Source organism: Oncorhynchus mykiss, chromosome 25, assembly GCF_057628025.1.
Source record: "Oncorhynchus mykiss isolate SJ-2025 chromosome 25, ASM5762802v1, whole genome shotgun sequence".
In the NCBI taxonomy this organism is placed as follows: domain Eukaryota; kingdom Metazoa; phylum Chordata; class Actinopteri; order Salmoniformes; family Salmonidae; genus Oncorhynchus; species Oncorhynchus mykiss.
Window position 1 is genome coordinate 63475505 of NC_143046.1, and position 22621 is coordinate 63498125.

The 22621-nt window shown below is 43.3% G+C and overlaps 1 protein-coding gene and 1 pseudogene across 4 annotated transcripts; one reads left to right on the forward strand and one right to left on the reverse strand.

Annotated features, from left to right (window-relative positions):
- Window positions 1-1674: 1674 nt before the first annotated feature.
- Window positions 1675-11655, reverse strand: LOC110505470 (uncharacterized). Of its 4 annotated transcripts, none has more exons than XM_021584706.3 (10): window positions 11121-11655; window positions 10004-10527; window positions 6072-6116; window positions 5542-5625; window positions 3734-3778; window positions 3374-3535; window positions 3070-3204; window positions 2842-2994; window positions 2380-2511; window positions 1675-2288 (listed from the first exon to the last, which is right to left on the reverse strand). In XM_021584706.3, the coding sequence occupies exons 2-10, from the start codon at window positions 10437-10439 to the stop codon at window positions 2167-2169; spliced, it is 1314 nt and encodes a 437-aa protein (XP_021440381.3). In that variant the 5' UTR covers window positions 10440-10527; window positions 11121-11655; the 3' UTR covers window positions 1675-2166. The 4 variants fall into 4 exon arrangements, with proteins under 4 accessions (XP_021440381.3, XP_090076846.1, XP_021440382.3 ...); XM_090220720.1 differs by having other exon boundaries at window positions 3374-3638; window positions 11121-11264; XM_021584707.3 differs by having other exon boundaries at window positions 10940-11198.
- A 2326-nt stretch (window positions 11656-13981) lies between these two features.
- Window positions 13982-22129, forward strand: LOC149972090 (uncharacterized; annotated as a pseudogene).
- Window positions 22130-22621: the final 492 nt, after the last annotated feature.

Here is a 22621-nt window from a genome sequence, read left to right on the forward strand (position 1 = left end):
GGAGTTGTAGCGATGAGACAAGATAGTAACTATTAACAATTGGATACCACGAAATTGGGGAGAAAAGGGGGTAAAATAAAAAATGTGCAGGATTAGGGCTGTTACGGTGACCATATTACCGCCACACCAGCGGTCACGAGTAATGAAGGCAGTCAAATTCCACTTGACCGTTTAGTCATGGTAATTAGGCTTCTCCAAGCTCTGATGTTGCTGATGGTCATTAGTAGCCTACCAAACTTGCTAACTACCTGGTACTCAGCACTCTATTGTCCCGCTAATCACTCTGACATCACTGCAAATGTGATCGGAAATCTAATTAAACACCTAATGAGAGCCCATGAGCTCATGTTGAAAATCTAATCAAACACCTAATGAGAGCCCATGAGCTCATGTTGCACAACATTTCTGTAGGCTATGCAATTGCATGATATGGCTTCTATTAAAAAGAGGAAGATCCCATCAGCTTTTTATAGGCTAGGCCTACTATATTTATATCTCAACATTCCTAATATTAAGCACAGAGCTAGTAAGGTGGAAAAAAACTTCAAGTTTGTTTACGTCATATACACATGTAGTACACAGTGCAATGAAATGCTAACTTGCAGGTATTTACATAGCCTATATGGAAATAACAGACATGATCCAAGCACGTTAACCTGTAGAATGGAATAGGTTATAATATGTCTACAATTCATTTCATTCGGTCAGTTCTACCACCTCAACATTGTTCATTTTAAACAGGGTTAAATATAATATTGTAAAGTTCAGCTTCAGTCCAAAGTGGGACACTGCGTTACTGTCAAAAGATGTGGTTTAGTCAGAAAAACACACTTTCTTTCTGGAACAAAAACCTCTTGGGATGAAGCCCCGGAAACCTAGGCCTAAAGACGCCACTCATAATTCCATTGTTAAATCTTTCCTCTGTCACGTTTGTGTGGTTGTTCTTTAGTATTGCTAGCAATAGTGGATCATATTACGCTGACGTATTACATGTTGTGCAATCATTAAGGGCATGTAGCCTATTTTAATCTTTATGGAACGCAGACCATACCTAGCAGTATAAAACCTGGAGTCTGGCGCACGGTTCACGACTACTGGACCGTTGTCATCTGTAATTAGTGACAGTATTAGGGTAGATTTATAGGACTCCTGTTCAACCCCTGTTGTACACTTTTCTCATGGGTTGAAAAATGAAATTTGTAAAATTTCAGGATCAATCAAACCACTATTTTTTATTCACCAATGCAGTCCGTGTGTAAAGGCTTTCCAAACCTTTTTTTTTTTATCAATTATTTCCAAACCCTAAATAATACAGTACACAGGATCAGAGTATTTTTAAATTGGTGCTGAAAGGAGACGATTATGCGTATATTTAAATGGGATTATTTCATTGATCTCTAATATTCTGAAAATTCTCTCCATATAGTACAGTGAGTCTGTTGAGAAAATTTGAATTAAAGGTACTTTACACCAAATTTAAAAAGGATGGCTTTAGATAAATAATCTGAAAACCCTATTGAATGAGAACACTGCAAAATCTGTTGGTCAGGGTTTTCAGTGATTAAATTGCATTTATCCAGAATGCGCAAGGGAACCACACCTGCAAAGTGCTTTACACACCGGCTCTGTGTTTGGTATGTCATAGGGCTGTTACGGTGACAACTAACAAAACACTTTTTCCAGTATACAATAGAGTTTTATTTTGAAAGTATGTGTGTCACATGCCTATGTGTTCCTCTGAGTGGATGTGCATGCGTCTGTTTGTAAAGGGGAAAGGGGGATATCTAGTAGGTTGTACAACTGAATACCTTCAACTGAAATGTGTCTTCCGCTTTTAACCCAACCCCTCTGAATCAGAGAGGTGCAGGGGGGCTGCCTAAATCAACATCCACGTCTTTGGCGCCCGGGGAACTGGGTTAACTACCTTGCTCACCGGCAGAACGACTTCTTTTGGGGATTCGATCCAGCAACCGCTCGGTTACTGGCCCAACGCTCTAACCACATGTTGAGTGGATATATATGTATGTTTGGCAACACCAAAGGGGGTATACACATGCACTCATAACACCATTATGAAATCTTTCAAAACACTTTCATGAATGTTGCAGTATCAATATGTTTTTTTTTTTTTTAAGGCCCTCTTCCGGGATCTCTTCTCTTCCCTCTTTACTCTCCTCCCTCCTTTTTAGACGTCCTGATTGTTGAGAACAGCCATCCTGCCGCTCCACCAACTGCTGCTCTAACACCTCCCACAGCCTCTGTAGCCTCTCCTGAAAGCCCTGCAGCACCTAGATGAAGACAACACACATCGCTGTTCCACATACGAGACACAAATATCCTTACATTACCAATTAAAATGATAAATGACTCCCCACACACCTTCTGCAGCTGCTGTAGTCGTTCCTGAAAGCTCTCTCTCCTCGACTCCTCCCTCCCCTTCAGACGCTCCAACAACTGCTGCTCTAACACCTCCCACAGCCTCTGTAGACTCTCCTGAACGCCCTGCAGCACCTAGAGGAAGACCACACACATCGCTGTCCCACATACGATACAAACATACTGTTGTGAAGGATCATGGCTCCTATCCCAATTACCTTCTGGCCTCACCCCGTCCCAGCAACTCACCACACCTGATCAAGCGTTTACCTTACCTACCAAAAGTACCTTGTCCTTTCATGTATGCAATAAAGTGACAACTACTGCTTGCACTTTGACTACTGCCCCATAGTGGTAGCTTACCTACATGAACCAGCCTTAGCCTATACAGTCCTTAGCTCTAGAGGACAAACATTAATTTGACTTACATGACCAATTTATCAATGATAAATGAATCTGACAAACCTCCTGCAGCAGCTGCTGTAGTTGCTTCTGTCTCCTTTCCTTCCTCCTTTTCAGGTGTCCAAGTCCTTGAGGCCAGCCATCCTGCTGTTCCCCCAACTGCTGCTCCAACACCTCCCGCGGCTGCTGTAGCCGTTGCAGAGAGCCCTGCAGCACCTAGAGAAGACCACACACGTCACTATCCCATATTTGAGAAACAAACTTGCTTACATTACACTGCCACTCACACACCTGCCGTAGCTGCTGTAGTAGCTGCTGCCGCTCCTGAGAACCCTGCTCCTGCGGCCACCCATCCCAAGGCTCCACTAATCGCAGCTCCAGCACCTCCCACCGCTGCTGTAGCCGCTCCTGAAAGCCCTGCAGCACCTAGGTTGACCACATACACATCTGTCACTGTCCCACATAAAAAATAAAAATAAATCCAAACATCAATGATAAAATATATAGTCATATGATTTAGTAATTTATGACATCACAAACACCAACATTGGCTATCTTTATTTCATCAAAAGATTGTAGGATTCTTCGTATTTACCTGCCGTCTGTAGAGCAGCAACAAGACCTCCTGCTGCTACCCCACCTCCATTTACCACGGCCGCTGCAGACATCATGCTTGCAGCATATGATCCAGCAGCAATCCCACCAGCAGTGAATCCTATCGCTCCTAGGACAACTGGTGCCATTGCCACTGCCGCAACTATGAAGGCCCAGCAGAAACACTTGAGCAAGCAACTAGAAACATACCTGGCCTCGTGTTATAGGAGGTTGACAATAGTATCACTGTCATGTGAATGTTTGGCCTAAACAACAAAACAAAGTAGTAATACATCTGTAAAATTATTTGAAGCTGGTAATTGATCATTTGAATTCATGCTGACTAAATAAATTATCTCACCTGCTCCCACTGTTGCTGTTGCTGCTGCAGCAATTGTACCCGTTCCTAAACGGTAAAGAAAATATTGCTTATTTTACGATAACTTCCTTTTATGGCAACTGAACTTGTAATTCACCCAATCCATCAGAGTAACCTTGGTTGTTGATTGTAAACTAGGTGCTCACCATTTTGGATTCAAAAGGTTAAAGGGCTTTATGCTGCAATTGTTTGTGTGTCAGGGGCTAGGATCAGTCTGTTACAGTTTATCTGGAGTATTTATCCTGTCTTATCCCGGTGTCCTGTGTGATTTTAATTATGCTCCCTCTAACTCTTTTTCTTCTCTCTGAGGACCTGAGCCCTAGGACCATGCCTCAGGACTACCTGCCCTGATGATTCCTTGCTGTCCCCAGTCCACCTGCTGCTGCTCTAGTTTCAATTGTTCTGCCTGTGGCAATGGAACCCTGACCTGCTCACCGGAAGGGCTACCTTGTCCCAGACCTGCTGTTTTTAACTCTCTCTCTCTCTCTCTCTACTGAATGATCGGCTATGAAAAGCCAACTGACGTGCCATCAGAGTCCCTGGGTTCGCGCCCAGGCTCTGTCGTAACCGGCCGCGACCGGGAGGTCCGTGGGGCGACGCACAATTGGCCTAGCGTCGCCCGGGTTAGGGAGGGCTTGGTCGGTAGGGGTGTCCTTGTCTCATCGCGCACCAGCGACTCCTGTGGCGGGCTGGGCGCAGTGTGCGCTAACCAAGGTGGCCAGGTGCACGGTGTTTCCTCCGGCGCATTGGTGCGGCTGGCTTCCGGGTTGGATGCGTGCTGTGTTAAGAAGCAGTGCGGCTTGGTTAGGTTGTGTATCGGAGGACGCATGACTTTCAACCTTCGTCTCTCCCGAGCCCGTACGGGAGTTGTAGCGATGAGACAAGATAGTAGCTACTACAACAATTGGATACCACAAAATTGGGGAGAAAAAGGGGTCAAATTTAAAAAAAGAAAAAAAAAAAAAGAAAAGCCAACTGACATGTACTCCTGAGGTGCCGACCTGTTGCACCCTCCACAACCACTGTGATTATTATTATTTGCCCCTGCTGGTCATCTATGAACATTTGAACATCTTGGCCATGTACTGTTATAATCTCCACCCGGCACAGCCAGAAGAGGACTGGCCACCCCTTAGAGCCTGGTTCCTCTCTAGGTTTCTTCCTAGTTTCCTGCCTTTCTAAGGAGTTTTTCCTAGCCACCGTGCTTCTAAATTGGCATTGCTTGTTGTTTGGGGTTTTAGGCTGGGTTTCTGTATTGCACTTTGTGACATCGGCTGATGTAAAAAGGGCTTTATAAATCAATTTGATTGAAAAATAAATGTGATTTTAAAAAAGAAAAATGTTCTAGCCCGTCAGTCCACCCTTCATATAGTCCCAAAATGTAATTATATACACTGCATACGAAAGCCTCATAGCTATCCTAATAAAAATACTATATTTACTTCCTGGGAAAAATCTATGATTATGCTTTTTGATGCATCATCATAGATATTTTGAAGGACTTCTGGTCATGCGGAATACCACTTAAACCTATGAGTGTCATGGAGGTGGCTTTGGGACTTTAGTGGGTTTTGGCTCAGTGGGGTAATAGTTTCAAAGAACATGGGTGACCCAAAATGGATACACACAGGATACACATCCTTACATTATAAGAGCAAAGAAGAAAACGACTAAGTCAATCATCAATGATAAATTCTACTCAATAAGTCACATGATCTAAACAGTATAATCAAACACTACCATTTGTTTCCTTTATTCCATCATGCCATTAAAGCTTTCTTTGATTTTACCTATTGCGGCGCCCCCTGCAGTTGCTCCAACAGCAGTCACACCTGCCACTCCCAGGGCTATTGGTGCCCCCACCACTGCTGCAGCTGTGAAGGCCCAGCAGACAAGAGCATGCAACGAGCAAACAACCAAAAACATACATGTCTCCCTGTTATAGGAGGTTTGACAATGGTATCACTATAATGTGAATGACATAGGCCTAAATGACAAAAGAAAGTAGTAACACAACTGTGAAATTATTTGAAGGTAACACCTAGAAAGGGCTTAACCAATAATGTTCAGAGCATAGACTAGAGATTCCTTTTCCTATACTGACAATTATTGTGCCATTTATACTGTGTTTCTTTTTTCTGGCAATTATTGTTCCATTTACATTGTTTTAACTTATCAAAAGTATGTTTACAATGGATTTTGACCAGAAAGTGTAGTTTTTTTGCAAAAATCAACAAATATAATACAGATCAATCATATAAGTGGAGTTATTGCATCAAATAGAAATACTAAAATAGAAAGACTAAATAGATTATCTTACCTGCACCCATTGTTGCTGCTGCTCCTGTAATGATCATCCTTTTTCCTAATTAGAAAATAAAATATTGCTCTTTTAGGATATCCTGCTTGTTGATAAAGATACTGTATGTGTTAGCCAGTAAGTCAACTTGTTATTCACAACAGTAACCTAACCTATTGTAATTTGTTGATAGTGTCACGCCCTGGCCATAGAGAGGCTCTTATTCTCTATTTTGGTTAGGCCAGGGTGTGACTAGTTTCTTTACTTCTATGTTTTCTGTTTCTATGATTTGGCTGGGTATGGTTCTCAATCAGGGACAGCTGTCTATCGTTGTCTCTGATTGGGAATCATAGCCCTAGTAAGCTTCACGGTCGCTTTTGGTGTTTCTTGTTTTGTTGGCGACATTCTCAATAAAGGAAAATGTACGTTCACCACGCTGCACCTTGGTCCGGTCATTTCCCTGACGACGTTCGTGACAGAACTACCCACCACAAACGGAACAAGTGGCGTGGCCGAGAAGAGCAGCGTTTTCTGGAGGAATGGACATGGGAGGACATCCTGAATGGGAAAGGATCCTGGACATGGGAGGAGATCCTGGCGGGAAAGGATCGCCTGCCGTGGGAGCAGGTGGAAGCAGCGAGGAAGGCGGAGGCAGTGAGTAAAAGAGCCCAGGATTACACAGGGTCACGGCTGGCATGAAACACCGGGAGGCCTCTCCCCCCCAATTGTTTTGCGGGGGACACACGAGGAGATTGGCTGAGTCAGGTTGGAGACCTGAGCCAACTCCTCGTGCTTACTGTAGGGAGCGTGGTACTGGTCAGGCACCGTGTTATGCGGTGGAGCGCACGGTGTCTCCAGTGCGTGTTCACAGCCCGGTGCGCTACATTCCAGCTCCCCGCAATGGGTGGGCTAGAGTGGCCATCTAGCCAGGATGGATGGTGCCGGCTCAGGGCGCCTGGCCTCCAGTACATCTCTTTGGCCCAGTATATCCTGCGCCGGCTCTGCGCGCTGTGTCTCCGGTGCGTCTGCACAGCCCAGTGCGTCCTGTGCCAGCGGCCCGCATTTGCAGAGCGAAAGTGACCATCCAGCCAGGACGGGTTGTGCAGGCTTTCGAGACCTCCAGTGCGCCTCCACCGTATCTGGTGCCTACTCCAAGAACCAAGCCTCCAGTATGTCTCCCCAGCCTGGTGAGTCCTGTGCCTGCTCGCAAACCAGGCCTCCTGTATGTCTCCCCAGCCTGGTAAGCCCTGTGGCAGCTCCACACACCAGGCTGCCTATTCGTCTCCTCACTCCAGTGATGATCCATGGCACGAAGCCTCCAGTGATGATCCATGGCACGAAGCCTCCAGTGATGATCCATGGCACGAAGCCTCCAGTGATGATCCATGGCACGAAGCCTCCAGTGATGATCCATGGCACGAAGCCTCCAGTGATGATCCATGGCACGAAGCCTCCAGTGATGATCCATGGCACGAAGCCTCCAGTGATGATCCATGGCACGAAGCCTCCAGTGAGGATTCATGGCACGAAGCCTCCAGTGAGGATTCATGGCACGAAGCCTCCAGTGAGGATTCATGGCACGAAGCCTCCAGTGAGGATTCATGGCACGAAGCCTCCAGTGAGGATTCATGGCACGAAGCCTCCAGTGAGGATTCATGGCACGAAGCCTCCAGTGAGGATTCATGGCACGAAGCATCCAGTGAGGATCCATGGCCCGGAGCCTGCAGTGAGGATCCCTAGTCCAGAGGCGCCACCAAAGTGGGGGGAGCCAAAGGTGGAGCGGGGTCTGCATCCCGCACCGGAGCCGCCACCGAAGTAGATGCCCACCCGGACCCTCCCCTATAGAGTCAGGTTTTGGTTCTCTATTTTGGTTCTCCATTTTGGTTCTCTATTTTGGTTAGGCCAGGGTGTGACTAGGGTGGGCATTCTAGTTTATTTATTTCTATGTTTTCTGTTTCTATGTTTTAGCCGGGTACGGTTCTCAATCAGGGACAGCTGTCTATCGTTGTCTCTGACTGGGAATCATACTTAGGCAGCCAGTTTTTCCACCTTAGTTGTGGGTAGTTTACTTTGTTAGTGGCCCGTATAGCCCTAGTAACCTTCACGGTCGTGGTTTTTCTTGTTTTTTTTGGCAACATTCTTAATAAAAAGAAATGTACGCTCACCACGCTGCACCTTGGTCCGGTCATTTCCCTGACGACGATCGTGACCGATAGTAAACTAGCTACTCACTATTTGAAAGGTTAAAAGGGTGCATTTTACTCATAAACCATCCTCTAATCCAAGGGGGGAAAAGTACAGCTCGCAAAACATGTATATTTTTTCTAGACCTTTTTTCTCCCCAATTTCATGGTATACAATTGGAAGTATTGAGAATTTTTCAGAACATGTGGCCATTATACATTTCAGGATAGTCAGCAAAACTAGTGCTCTATGTCATTACACACCATTAGACATGCACCTGTCTGGGGAGTGGACAAGACTGGTTATTTCTTTAACTGTGTTATGGCCTAATATGTACTGTTGCTATGGTTACACCTCTTGGGTTTTTTCCAGATCATGGGTGTCCCTTTCAGAGGAGTTGTCAGGATGACAGGTCTGCCTATTTCTGTAAAGTGCCAAGGACTGCTGCTGTGGTCCTACATGCATGCACCTGTCTTAAGGTGACATTTGTTTTAACTATAGGTGTGGCTCTACAGTTTCCATGCGCTAATATGAAACCAAACTAAAATGAATAAGGCAATAAGCTAATGGTGGCTAAATGCCAGAGGGGATGAGTCATTAAGAGGAGTTACTATGAGTGTGATTTAAGGAGGAAAAATGTATAAGAAGTATGTACCAAGAGTGAAAGTGACTTGATTTCATGAACCAGCTCGGCTTTTATTATGTTGTAATAAATGTCCATTTGAACTCACAGGCTCCGGTATTTGAGAAATATGATTGACTGAATATTTCCACGACAGTAGTTAGTCTTGTCCCATCGCTGCAACTCCCGGATGGACTCTGGAAAAGTGAAGGTGGAGAGCCGTGCGTCCTTCGAAACGCGACCCGCACTGCTTCTTGACACAATGCCCGCTTAACCAGGAGGCCAGCCGCACCAATGTGTCGGAGAAAACACCGTACACCTGGCGACCATGTCAGCGTGCATGCACCCGGCTCGCTCGCCACAGGATTGCTAGAGTGCGATGGGACAAGAAAATCTCGGCCTGCCAAACGCTCTCCTAACCCGGATGACGCTGGGACAATTGTGCACCGCCTCATGGGTCTCCCAGTTACGGCCAGCTGTGACACAGCCTGGGATCAAACCCCGGTCTGTAGTGACACCTCAAGAACAGTGATGCAGTGCCTTAGACCGCTGCGCCACTCGGGAAGCCCCCACAAATTGATTTTAACAAACAATTGGTCCCCCAAAAAATGTGGCCCTCCGTTGAATTTCAAAATCCCGATGTGGCCCTCGAGCCAATAAAGTTTGCCCACCCCTCCTCCAGTCCACCCTTCATATATTCCCAAGATATCATTACATTGTGCACTAGAGCCTCACAGCTATCCTAATAGAAACCCTACATTTACTACCTGGAAAATATCCATGACACAAAACACATTATCATGGATATTTTCCAGGATTGCTAGTCATACTTAATACTACTGAATAACACCTATGAGTGTCATGGAGTTGGCTTTGTGAGTTTGGTGGGCTTTATCTCAGTGAGATAATACTTGGATGGATACAGACATGTTGCTGTGACCTGGATTCAACACATTATGTTATGTTTTGGTAAATTCCAAAGTGTTGTGTACTTAACACTACCTGGCCAACTATTAAATGTTTTCATAAGTATTTATGAACTTTAAACATTATGGGTGCATGTTGCTATTAGTACAAATGTTGAATATGGTGCTCACATTTTGATGATCAGAATTGTGAAAGTTTTGGGAAGTTCTGTTTGACTCACTGTTCTGTTTGATTCTTTGTGAATCATCCGGGTCCTGAGGCTCCTGACAGTCTTGAGGCTCCTGACAGTCTTGAGGCTCCTGACAGTCTTGAGGCTCCTGACAGTCTTGAGGCTCCTGACAGTCTTGAGGCTCCTGACAGTCTTGCGGCTCCTGACAGTCCTGAGGCTCCTGACAGTCCCGAGGCTCCTGAGCATTGCTGAAGTAAGCATTGAGGGCATCAATCATTGCTGCATATGTTTCAATCGTTGTCAAAGTATATAAGATGCGCAGTCCCTCCTTCCCAAGGTAAATGTTTAACAGTGCTATCTTCTCTTCCTCTGGCGAGCCTCTTATGTACAACTCAAAATATTCTATCCAGTCATTCCAAGGCGCCTGCGGCTCACCGGGTACCAGCAGAAATTTGGTTGGTGGAGACAAGTTTAATTCTGGTGCCATCTTCGTTTGCTTTGGGTTTAACCGCTTTGGGCTTCAGTCAAATTCTCAGTCAGGGTTGGTGCAACTTCGGGTGAAATTTAGATGCAAACTGCAAAGAGTGGGAGAAAAGTTACAGCATTTGACTCTCTCATTACACACACATTTCAAAAGGCGGGGCAAAGTGCACTCTATAGAGGTAAAGGAAAGTACTGTATTTGGAACATTATTGTGACACAATTCAAATGTAAAATGATGACAACAGATCTTGAATGCTGAACACATCTAATAACAAAAGGTCACATGGAACGTTGAAACATAACGCGTCTACTGTAAAAGCAAATCACCACGCATCGAAAAACGAATGCCCACATCGGATCTAGAAACAACATCTATAACAGATGATGTAGTTGAATATTGAAAGTACACCCCTAAATTACAAATGACGAACTTTAATATTGAAAACACTAAGTAAACACAAGTAAGCTCCAAATGATAGGTATTTTTGCACACACATACATTACCTTAAGTCAGTGGTATTCAAACTTTTTCTGTTTTTTTAATTCGTCGTCACCCCTTTTTTGAGAAAGTTATAATAATAATCTGTACTCAACATTCTTTTGCCGACCACCCTACATGCGTGCCATCCGATTGGTCGAGGTAACAGCACACATAGGTTATAATGATGAAAGTAATTTTACAAACCTGTGATAATGTTAACCTTCCAGCTACAAGCAGGATCACGCATTCTAAATGGTTTTCCCAGTTTCACTTTCCAGCTTCAGGAACGAGATCTCCGCCCAGTACTCATTTCTGGGAAGTGAGTGTTGGCTCACAGCCAGAGTGACATGTGTGAAGCGAGAGAAACAACTCTGCACACTGTCCTGGGTGAAATAAGACCCAATGCAGACAAAGTGGTTAGTGTGTTTTTTTGACTGGAAGGCAATGGGATTGTGTCGCTTTTGGTCAAGAAAAACACGTGTTGTTCATTAATAACGTTGGATATAACTAAGAGATCTGAGATCCGTACTTGCAAACATAAGCAACAATTTAAAGTTAAACGTCACTCATTGCTTCAGGCCACACCCACCAAACGCGTAAAATGTACCTCAAACTGTTCTAATTTTTTTGCGGAAACGTGTCATTCAGTACAAATCGTACGGGAATGTAGCAAATGTTCAAGCGAACTGAACGCACCTCAGGTCCCATAAGATAACATGGCACAAGTTAGCCCTATGTTAACCTCAAAAGGTGGTAGCCTACTAAATATATCTTGACACAACTTCTCCATCAGCCTGTGAAAGAATTTAGACGTTAAATCCACCAACCAACAGCATTTCTTAAAATAGGTCAACCCTGGCCACGAGAGGGACATTTTAAACCTACAAATTCAAGTTGTACTTGTTCCTTTGGTCCCTAACAAAATGTTGCGTGCCAATATTGCACTGATACATCCTTGACAAGTGGTGCTTTCAAGACAACTGGGAACTGAAAAAAATCATGACATCAGTGATCTTCAGGTAGGAAAGTCTAAGCTCTAGAAAGATGCCAGAGTTTCCGACTTGGAATGCCAAGTTGGATGACCTTTCAACAACAACAAAAATCCCAGTGAAGCAAATTTTTCCCGAGTTCCCAGTAGAGTGGTGAGGAGGAGCTCTGTGGAACCTTTCTTTGATTCCACAAGTAATTTAGCCATTCATTTAAAAAAACATTTATTTAACTAGGCAAGTCAGTTAAGAACAAGTTCTTATTCACAATCACGGCATACCTCGGCCAAACCCTAACAATGCTGGGCCAATTGTGCGCTGCCCTATGAAACTTCCAACCACTCCCGGTTGTGATACATCCTGGAATCTAACCGGGGTCTGTAGTGACGCCTCTAGCACTGAGATGCAGTGCCTTAGACCGCTGAGCAACTCGGGAGCCCTCAAGGTAGTCATTGCGTTTTGTAGAGTTGCTATTTTCTCTAGTTTTCATGTGTCAATAACGTGTGACATTCCTGGATTCCTCATTATATGAATGAAGTCCGATTTAAATCAACAAATGCAATAGTCAGTTTAAAAATTGTTAAGGGTACAAAAATGTGTACATACCTGTCTGTGTTGCCAAAATCACTACATATCCCATCAAGCCTAGCGGGGATAGGCTGCCCGTTGTCACAGTTCCAATGGTGCGTTCTAGACAACGTAGAACTCATAAAAAAATAGAGTCAAATAGTGACATCAGTGATCTTTAGGTTAGAAAGTCTAAGCTCGAGTAAGATGCCTGAATTTCCGACTTGGAATTATGAGTTGCAAGTTCCCAGTTGCCTTGAACAGAACAGTCAGAAATGTCCAGCTAACCCTACGCCAATGACACTGGTAGATCTCAAAACTGAATTTGGTCCTATGGGACTCCAAATCTCAGCCAGATGTGATGCAGCCTGGATTTGAACCAGGGACTGGAGTGACACCTCTTGCACTGAGATACACTCGTGTCACATATCAGTGTGCAAACAATGTAAAAAAAATAATTTATTGGGTTAATAAAGCAGCATACAGACCATCTCTATTTTGCCTTTCTGAGTAAGGCAGCTTCAAAATGCAGGTGTTTCAGCTTAGCACAGTGCTTTCTGTGATGGAGGGGCAGCCAGCAGAAAATATAGAGCGCAGGGGTTGGCAAGCTTCTCTAGTTGCACCATGATTGGCTCAGTGTTCTGTCACTCATGGGGACACTACATCACAGCAAAATCTACAAGGAGAGCTAGAAAGTTCAAACCCACTTGGGTGTTGCCCTAGATTTACATTAGAAGTGCCCATCCAAGAAGGCTCAAGGTCCTTGGCCACAGATTAAATGACATCAAATCACATATCTACCGTAGTTTTGATTGGACTGATCATGTCAACCTCATACTTTCAAAATCTTAGCTAGCAAGCTAGACAAGCAGTCATCATCATGAATCAAGTTGACAATCTACTGGCAAATCCTTTTCCATCCTTGTCATATGAAGATAAATTATATATATATATATATAAAACATATTGGTGCTCATTGGCCATTGGACATAAACATTAGACAACAAGTGGAAATTGCAAATTCACCAATGAGTGTTTTGGAAGGAATCAGTGGCTAACTGCAAGGGTTGCCAAGCCATCACTATTTTGCTTCCCCTGCCTTCAATTCAATGGAGAGGGTGTGGTCTAAGTCTTAAAAGCTTAAAAGGATAAACATTCACACGCAACACCATGGGCCAGAAAAGGTTGAATACATTGGTCATGCTGTCAATCCAGCATGACTTCTGCTTCGTTCAAAACAACTGGGTACTCTCAGACTTCAGTGAGTTCAAGACAACTGGGAAATCGGGAAAAATGATCTCCGACTGTGTGAATACCTTTTGAACCGTCAACCAACTCAGAATTCCAAGTCGGAAACTCGGGCCTCTTTCCAGAGCTCCGACCTGAAGATCACTGACGTCATGATTCAACCTTGTTTTTTTCCAGAGTTCCCAGTTGTCTTGAAATAACCTTAATTCTAGAGAATGCCAGTGTCACGGTCGTCCTCCTCTTCATCTGAAGAGGAGAGGCAAGATGGATCAGAAGACCAAAATGCAGCGTGGTAAGTGTCCATGGTAAATCTTTAATCAAGAAAGTACTGAACACTGAAAACTATACAAAACCAGTAAACAAAATAACAACTGTGACGCTGACGCGAGCTGCGCTGAAACAAGCCATCAACATAGACAATCACCCACAAACAAACAGTGCAACCCAGGCTACCTAAGTATGATTCTCAATCAGAGACAACTAATGACACCTGCCTCTGATTGAGAACCATACTAGGCCGAAACATAGAAATCCCCAAATCATAGAAAATCAAACATAGACTGCCCAACTCACGCCCTGACCATACTAACTAAATACAAAAACAAAGGAATAAAGGTCAGAACGTGACAGCCAGACTTTGATGGGGGTGCTGCAGCACCCTCAGCACCCCCAGGGTTGTTGAGTAACAGATTACATGTAATCCCTTACATGTAAGGGATTACCAAAAACTGGTTACTGTAATCTGTTACGTTACCAGCAAAAATATTGTAATCAGATTACAGATACTTTTGAAAAACTAGATGATTACATCGAGGATTACTTTTAAATTCAGAAAATATGTTGGCGGAAAAAAATCTTTGACATTTCTTTGTTTTCTCAATGACATTCAAATGACATTGAAAAAAGGCACATGTTTAAATTTGTTCCACCTGAGCGAGTCTGACCACAAGTCAGAGACCACTATGATGACACACCACATGTGTTTGATGAACCGTAGGAAAAGAGCAGTAATAGGCTTTTGTAGGCTACAGACCAAGCTATGTCTTCAAATGGTGTGACTGCTGTCGGCATACAAAGATTATCCAATTTGAATAAATGCTAGGAGGTAAGAATGACAGCAGTGGTGTTGTCTACGGCGATACGGGTATAATTTATTATGGATATCTACATAGCGCATTGATGTGAATCACACTGCTGCTCTCTCATTTAGCTACTTGCGCCTTACGGATTGTGGTTGTTGTCGATGGCTGTTCACAAATCTAAATGTGTATTTGAACCCAATAATGGTTGAATTCAAGAAGTGAAGAGGCGTCTCTGTCCAGTGTCTGTGTTCTTTTGCCCATCTTAATCTTTTATTTTTATTGGCCAGTCTGATATGTCTTTTTCTAAGCAACTCTGCCGAGTTTCCTCTTCACTGTTGACGTTGAGACTGGTGTTTTGCAGGTACTATTTAATGAAGCTGCCAGTTGAGGACTTTTCCTCTTGCTCAGTTGTGCACCGGGGCCTCCCACTCCTCTTTCTATTCTGGTTAGAGCCCGTTTGCGTTGTTCTGTGAAGAGAGTAGTACACAGCGTTGTACGAGATCTTTAGTTTCTTGGCAATTTCTCGCATGGTATTCCTTCATTTCTCAGAACAAGAATAGACTGACGAGTTTCAGAAGAAAGTTATTTGTTTCTGGCCATTTTGAGCCTGTAATCGAATTCACAAATGCTGATGCTCCAGAAACTCAACTAGTCAAAAGAAGGCCAGTTTTGTTGCTTCTTTAATCATAACAGTTTTCAGATGTGCTAACATAATTGCAAAAGGGTTTTCTAATGATCAATTAGCCTTTTAAAATGATCAACTCAGATTGGCTAACACAACGTGCCATTGGAACACAGAAGTGATGGTTGCTGATAATGGGCCTCTGTACGCCTAGATAATCCATAAAAAATCAGCCGTTTCCAGCTACAGTAGTTATTTACAACAATATAATGTCTACACTGTTTTTCTTATGTTATTGTAATGGACCAAAAACGTGATTTTCTTTCAAAAACATGAACATTTCTAAGTGGCCCCAAACTTTTGAACGGTAGTGTATATCCATTGATTCTTGAAGAATATAACTTATAAATGCCTCATGAGCTTAGTTCAGTTGTCACACTCCATGAGAACCCAAAATATAAGCTTGTCCATTTTGTTATTGTTTAATCTGTGGATTTGCCCTTTAAACAGCTGCATATTATCAAGATATCAAAGTGTCACCATTTTTCACATGTAAATAGTACTTTTCAGTAGTGCTCAAAGCATGCCATTCCATGAGCGCAGCATTTATTTTTCAACTCAAATCAATGAGCCCAATCAGTCCTCCATGACAACAAATCATTAACAACAGAGTAGGGCTGGCTAATAAATCCTTAGTCCTATTCTTAAAGATCAAGGTGCATAACATTTATTGGAGTGACTGGAATTCTGATAGACTTTGGTTTTTAATGTAAAGATATAATTTAATCGTATGTAGTAAAAAGTGATGGGTTAGAAGAAGCCTACATAACCAACCCATAAAGTAAAATGTAACATCCATATATGGCCAGCTAAGTAAACTTTAACATTGATTTATCCTAAAAGTAACGGAATGTACTCAGATTACATTACTGAGTTTGTGGTAATCAAAAAGTTACGTTACTGATTACAGTTTTGGACAGGTAACTAGTAACTGTAACAGATTACAATTAGAAGGTAACCTACCCAACTCTGAGCACCCCATACTTCCCACAGTTATGCTTTAATTGGAAAAATATAAATGAGGTCCTTAGAACATGTAAGTTTATCAACAATGAAGGCTATCATTGCAGTCATGAAGGCTATCATTGTCGTCATCGCTTCTCTGTGGCACACAGCGCATAAAGCAGATGTTGACTCGCAATTGATAGTGTACCTTAACCATAGATTGTAACAGTGGGTTCCAGCCCCCTCCACAGCAAGCTTTTTTTTGTTGAGGAGAAAACTGTTAACTGCTGGTCCTTATGCTCGATTCAAAACGCATTACGATGTAGATGAATATAATAATGCATAGCGGCTAGCCTAGATGTACATGTAGCCTACACAAGACTTGTCGATTTTGAGTCCTGCAGACTCGTGATGAACGTCTTTAATAAGCCTAAGTGTCCCGCTAGCGGAACAACTTCCGGTGAAACTGGAGGGCTCGCAATTCAAGTAAATAATCATAAAAATGATGGACATTAAACATTTAGATACATATAAATGTCTAATATCGGTTGAAGCTTAAATTCTTGTAAATCTAACTGCACTGTCCGGTTTACAGTAGCTATTACAGCGAAAACATGCCATGCGATTGATTGAGGATGGTTTCATAAATTCACAAATAGCGATTAAATGTTCCTCTGATTTGTCATCCAAAGGGTCCCAGCTATAATATGTAGTGTCGTTTTGTTAGATAAAATCCTTCTTTATATCCCAAAAGGTCTGTTTAGTTGGTGCCATCGATTTGAGTAATCTACTCGTTCCTCAGATACCCTAAAATGTAATCAAACTATAATATTTCTTAGGGAAAGAAGTCTTTTCAATAGGAAACCGATTTTAGCAGGTGCGTCTTGTATTCATGGCGTGCGCAAACACGAATTTCCAAGACTGTGTCCCTGTACTAAAACTGATATTTCTTATTCGTTTTGTAAGTTACAAGCCTGGAACCTTGAACATAGACTGCTGACACCCTGTGGAAGCCATAGGAATTGCATCCAGGGAGCTAATTTTCAGTATGCCCTTAAACTTGATGGTCTCTCAAAATAAAACAATTCTGGTTGTTTTATCTTTGGATTTTCTCCTACCATATCTATTGTGTTATATTCTCCTACATTATTTTAACATTTCTACAAACTACATAGTGTTTTCTTTCTAATGGTACCAATCATATGCATATCCTGGCTTCAGGGCCTGAGCAACAGGCAGTTTATTTGGGCACGTCAGTCAGGCGGAAATTTAGAAAAATAGACTCTAGCCTGAAGAATATTTATAATATTAATCTTAATTAATTAAAGATAATCAGAATTACCAGTGTCATCTTTGCTCACTTTATCCAATGGTGCACGGTCCTCCAGACTCCATTCTTCCTGCAGGGAACCAGCCAGAACACTTTGAAGCTCTGTTAGGTGCCCTTGCCCGACCAACCCATCTTGATCAGCTGGAGCGATGGAATAAACAGCTCATGGTCCTCTGGCCATCGCACTACCCAATAGAGTGTCAGGCCATAGGCGTCCTGGATCTTGTTGTGACCTCTGACCGAATGATTTCTGGTGTAGACCAGTTCTCCTTCCCTTAGTTGTGGGTCGCTCACTTGACTTCGATACCTCTGATCTCTGAGCTGCTTCCTTGCATTCAGCCACTGCTGCGCATGGTCATGTGCTTCTCCCGTGGACTCCTGGTGCTCCTACACCCAATCCTCCACATTGCCCTCTCCAGAATCCTCTCTGTCCATACCAAGCAAAAAGTCAACAGGCAGACAAGTGGACTGATCAACCGTATGCATTGGTTACCTGATGGAGGTGGTGACGTCAGCGCCTCTTTTGGTCAGAGGGCAAGGTCATGAAGGATCCAGTTGAAGCGCTCACACTGACCGTTACCCTGGGGGCTGGTATTGGGTTGTGGAGTTTGCACAGTTGCTGGATCAAGTTGCTCTAAAAATGTTGCACTTGTTCCAAATTGATCCGACACGGTGGGCCGAACAGATATAGCCAATGCTTCACCAGAACCTCAGCAACCGTACCTGCCCGCAGATCCTTGGAAGGGATTTCCTGCATGCACTTGAAAAACACATTAGTAACAGGAGAACATTCTGGATTCCATTGCTAGCTGGCTCTAGTACAGTGAAATCTATAGCTAGGACTTCATGGGGGCATATAAAGAGATTGACCTTTGGCTGAATTGCTTTAGGTAGAATGCACCTCCAACACGTTCTGCACCATTTTCTCAAAGTCTCCAGACAAGCTTGGTCAGTAACAGTTTGACCGTACCAATTGCAAAGTGCACTCCACCACTTGGTGCCCATGATTGTTGTGAAGACTGATACCTTTATACTTATGGTGACACTGTGGCAGTACGAGATGGTACTTCTTCTTGCCTCCATCAGAGGCATAGTTTTGTCGGGAACAACACAGTTGCTACCTCTGACGAACAAGCTCCTTTGTACGTCCACCCAATTTCTCTCTCTCCATTGGGCCTGGAGATCTGGCATCCTTCCAGTATGTCAGGAATGGTCCAATGACTATATCTCGCTTCTGCAAAACAGTCAAGTCTGCCTGCGAACAACCAGGAAGAGCAGAAATCTCACATTGAACACTTGACAACTTTCTTACTGGTTCATCCTCTCCACTTGTCACCACCTCCTCTAGTTCGCCTGGCTTCACATACTGGCGGGACAGTGCATCAGCATTTCCATTCCTAGATCAAGGGCAATACATAAGAATGAGGTCAAAAGAGGCCAACTGGGAGGCCCACCGTTGCTTGATTGCCTTGTTCAGATGACACAACTTGTCACGACTTCCACCGAAGTTGGTTCCTCACCTTGTTCAGGTGGCGTTCGGCTGTCGACGTCACCGATCTTCTAGCCATCGCCGATCCACCTTTAATTTTCTATTTGTTTTGTCTTGTTTTCCCACACACCTGGTTGACATTCCCTTATTATTTGACGTGTATATAACCCTCTGTTCCCCCCATGTCTGTGTGTGGAATTGCTTGTTGTAGTGTTTTGTGCATTTCTGACTGGTTGGCGACGGGTTGTTTCAACCCGTATTTTGTTGTTCTGGGTGCAGTTTGTTTTTGCATCATTAAAGTGCTCCGGCTTTTGCCCATTTCTGCTCTCCTGCGCCTGACTTCCGTGCGGCCAGTTACGCACCGCTTACACAACTGCTTGTTATCTGTAAATACTTTAAAGGGGGTTCATAGGAAGTACTCTTTGAACTTTTCTGTAACAGCCCACTTAAGGGCCAGGAACTCAAGCTTCATGGAGATATAATTCTCCATGTTCCTCTCAGTGGGTTTGAGCGCTCTGATAACAAAGGCGATAGATCTGCGCCTCCCCCCCTGGCTGGCATCAATCACTAATACAACAAGCTTCTGTAAGTCAGCATAAACTAGAATAGGTGCTGATATGAAAGCTTGTCTGAGCTGGTGGGAACATGCCTCGCATTCTATGGTCCAAGCCCATGTCAGTGATTTCCTAAGGTTATAGCACCGGTTCCAATCCAAGTGCCAATGCCGTTTATCAAACTCCAGATGGTGCTATAGTCGGATTACCTGAACATAGAGCTCTTTGGGCAGGCACATCAGTGGTGGGTTTGACATCGAAAAACTAAAGCATATGCAGAAAAGTATTTAATACCTACGGTAGAATATGGTGAGGCACTTTATATCTTATGAGGTTATTTTGCTTCCACTGGTCCCTGTGGCCCTTGTTAAGATTGCCCTGTGAGTTTGGCCTACTGGACATTATCAAAATTCTGGTGCAGTTCAGCACCGACCCTGATGTGTCTGACGCCTGGGAGAACAGTGCCCTGATGTGCACCGGCCACAGCCAGGAGCTGGATTTCCTGTTAACTTCTTAGTGATTCCTTCGAGCGCCAATCTTTTGACAACACCTAGTGAAATAGCAGCGCGCCAAATTCAAAACAGAAATACTCATAATAATAATTCATAAAACATACAAGTGTTATACACCGATTTAAAGATGAACTTCTTGTTAATCTAGCCATAGTATCAGATTTCAAAAAGACTTTACGGCGAAAGCAAACCATGCTATTATCTGAGGACAGCAATTAATTCAATAATTAATAATTCAACCCGCCAGGCACAACACAAAAGTCAGAAATAACATATAATTCATGCCTTACCTTTGAAGATCTTCTTCTGTTGGCACTCCAATATGTCCATTAAACATCACAAATAGTCCTTTTGTTCGATTAATTCTGTCGTTATATCCCCAAAATGTCCATTTATTTGACGCGTTTGATTCTGAAAATACACCGGTTCCAACTTGCGCAATATGACTACAAAGTATCTAATAAGTTACCTGTAAACTTGATCCAGACATTTCAAACAAATTTCCTAATACAACTTTAGGCAATTAAGACGGGATAAACTGCGTTCAATAGCGGATAAAAACAAAGTGGAGCGAGCTTTCAGGTCATGCGCCTCTAACAAACAGTACACTTCACTCGACCCTCGTTCTGAACTGCCTTACTTCTTAATTTCTCAAAGGAAAAACATCAACCAATTTCTAAAGACTGTTGACATCCAGTGGAAGTGACAGGAACAGCAAGCAAGGGCCTTAGAAATCTTGATCTCCTTAGAAAACCATTGAAAAGAGAGTGACCTCAAAACAAAAATCCTAGATGGTTTGTCCTCGGGGTTTCGCCTGCCAAATAAGTTCTGTTATACTCACAGACATCATTCAAACAGTTTTAGTTTTCTATCCAAATCTACTAATAATATGCATATCCTAGCTTCTGGGCCTGAGTAGCAGGCAGTTTACTTTGGGCACACTTTTCATCCGGACATGAAAATATTGCCCCCTAACCTTAAGAAGTTTTAAGGGCTTTCAAAGGAATAGGCCTGAGGCTGGCCTGCGCCAACCAGTCTGGGCACTCTTCCATCCAGGTGGCCAACTTCTTTGGGCACGGAAAGTATGTCCAGACCCTGAACTCTGGGAGAAAGAAGGTGGTGCCAGATGAGGAGAGGTCGGCATCGGGAAGGGGGCAGGGGCCGAATGGTGACAGCCCAACAAGCTCTCTAAACCCTCTGGGGCAAAGCAAAGTAATTTCACCTCCACCTCCTGAGCAACAAAAAGCAGTTTTATCAGGGTAACGTACTTGACAAGAGCCTATCAGCAAGGAAATTAAAGATAGCCTTGCTGCAGGACAAAATATCCCTAATAGCCCATGTCAAGAGAGCACCTGTGAAGTGACTAACAATGCTGACAAAACTGTCTCCACACCAAAAGCACTTTTAAACGGCAAAGTCAATCTCCGAGAGCGCCCGAGGATTCCACTAGGGCGCCAAAAGATGAAAATAATGACGTTGCACAATCAAGTAGGAGAGGGAGTCAGAAGCATGGCAGCCTTCCCGCCGAAAGGGCGACTAAACCAGCTCCACTTCCACAGAGCAGAGATGGAGTCGGAGATTCCTGTCAGTCCCCCAGGGTTCACCGGGCTGGGGACCAGATTACTGCACCGATTCACCACCCCTAAATTCATGAGACTGGTAAATAACTGTTCCTCCGGTTCCTCACAGGGCAAAGGGAGGATGTCCTGGGATAAAACTTTCCCTTTTCTCAAAACACCAGAAGGTTTACAGTCAGCCAAGTGGGACAGCATCAGCGGGTTGAAGTGTGAATTTGAGAGCAGTGTCTCCCTCGAGTAAAAGGAAAACTGACTGTTCAATTTGGAAAATTAGAGGCGGTCCATTTGATAAAGCACTTTAGATTCCACATGTTCAAACAGTATGGTAACTAAGGAATATATTCCAATGCCTTGTCTGTAGATTCAAATCATGTGCTATTTGCATAAATCGTAATAATGGCAATGTTGCTTTTATCTGACAAAATAATAATATCTTACACTATTATTGAAATATGTAGTGTATATTCTAATTATAATGTAAACTTATTTATAATGAATAATGTTGTTAATATGCACAGGCTATGCTATATGAATTGTAATACATTTATACAAATATTTCCAAATGTGACAGAATTCTCATTTCTGCATTTTATATTATCTTTGAAGTAGAGTAGAGATAGAGAGAGAGAGAGAGACAGAGAAAGATGCTCTTGTGTGAAAGGGGATATTAAACATCAAACTCAATTGGAACAAAATAGCGGTGGTTTGTTGATAAATAGCAGTGATTAGTTGA

What these genes read in the sequence shown, in the direction of transcription:
- LOC110505470 (XM_021584706.3), bottom strand. Translation starts at nt 10,439, where the DNA reads ATGGCACCAGAATTAAACTTGTCTCCACCAACCAAATTTCTGCTGGTA. An exon ending in TGCAGGGGGCGCCGCAATAG is followed by an intron (nt 3,779 to 5,541) that starts GTAAAATCAAAG and finishes TTTACCGTTTAG; the next exon opens with GAACGGGTACAATTGCTGCA. An exon ending in TGCTGCTCTACAGACGGCAG is followed by an intron (nt 3,205 to 3,373) that starts GTAAATACGAAG and finishes TGGTCAACCTAG; the next exon opens with GTGCTGCAGGGCTTTCAGGA.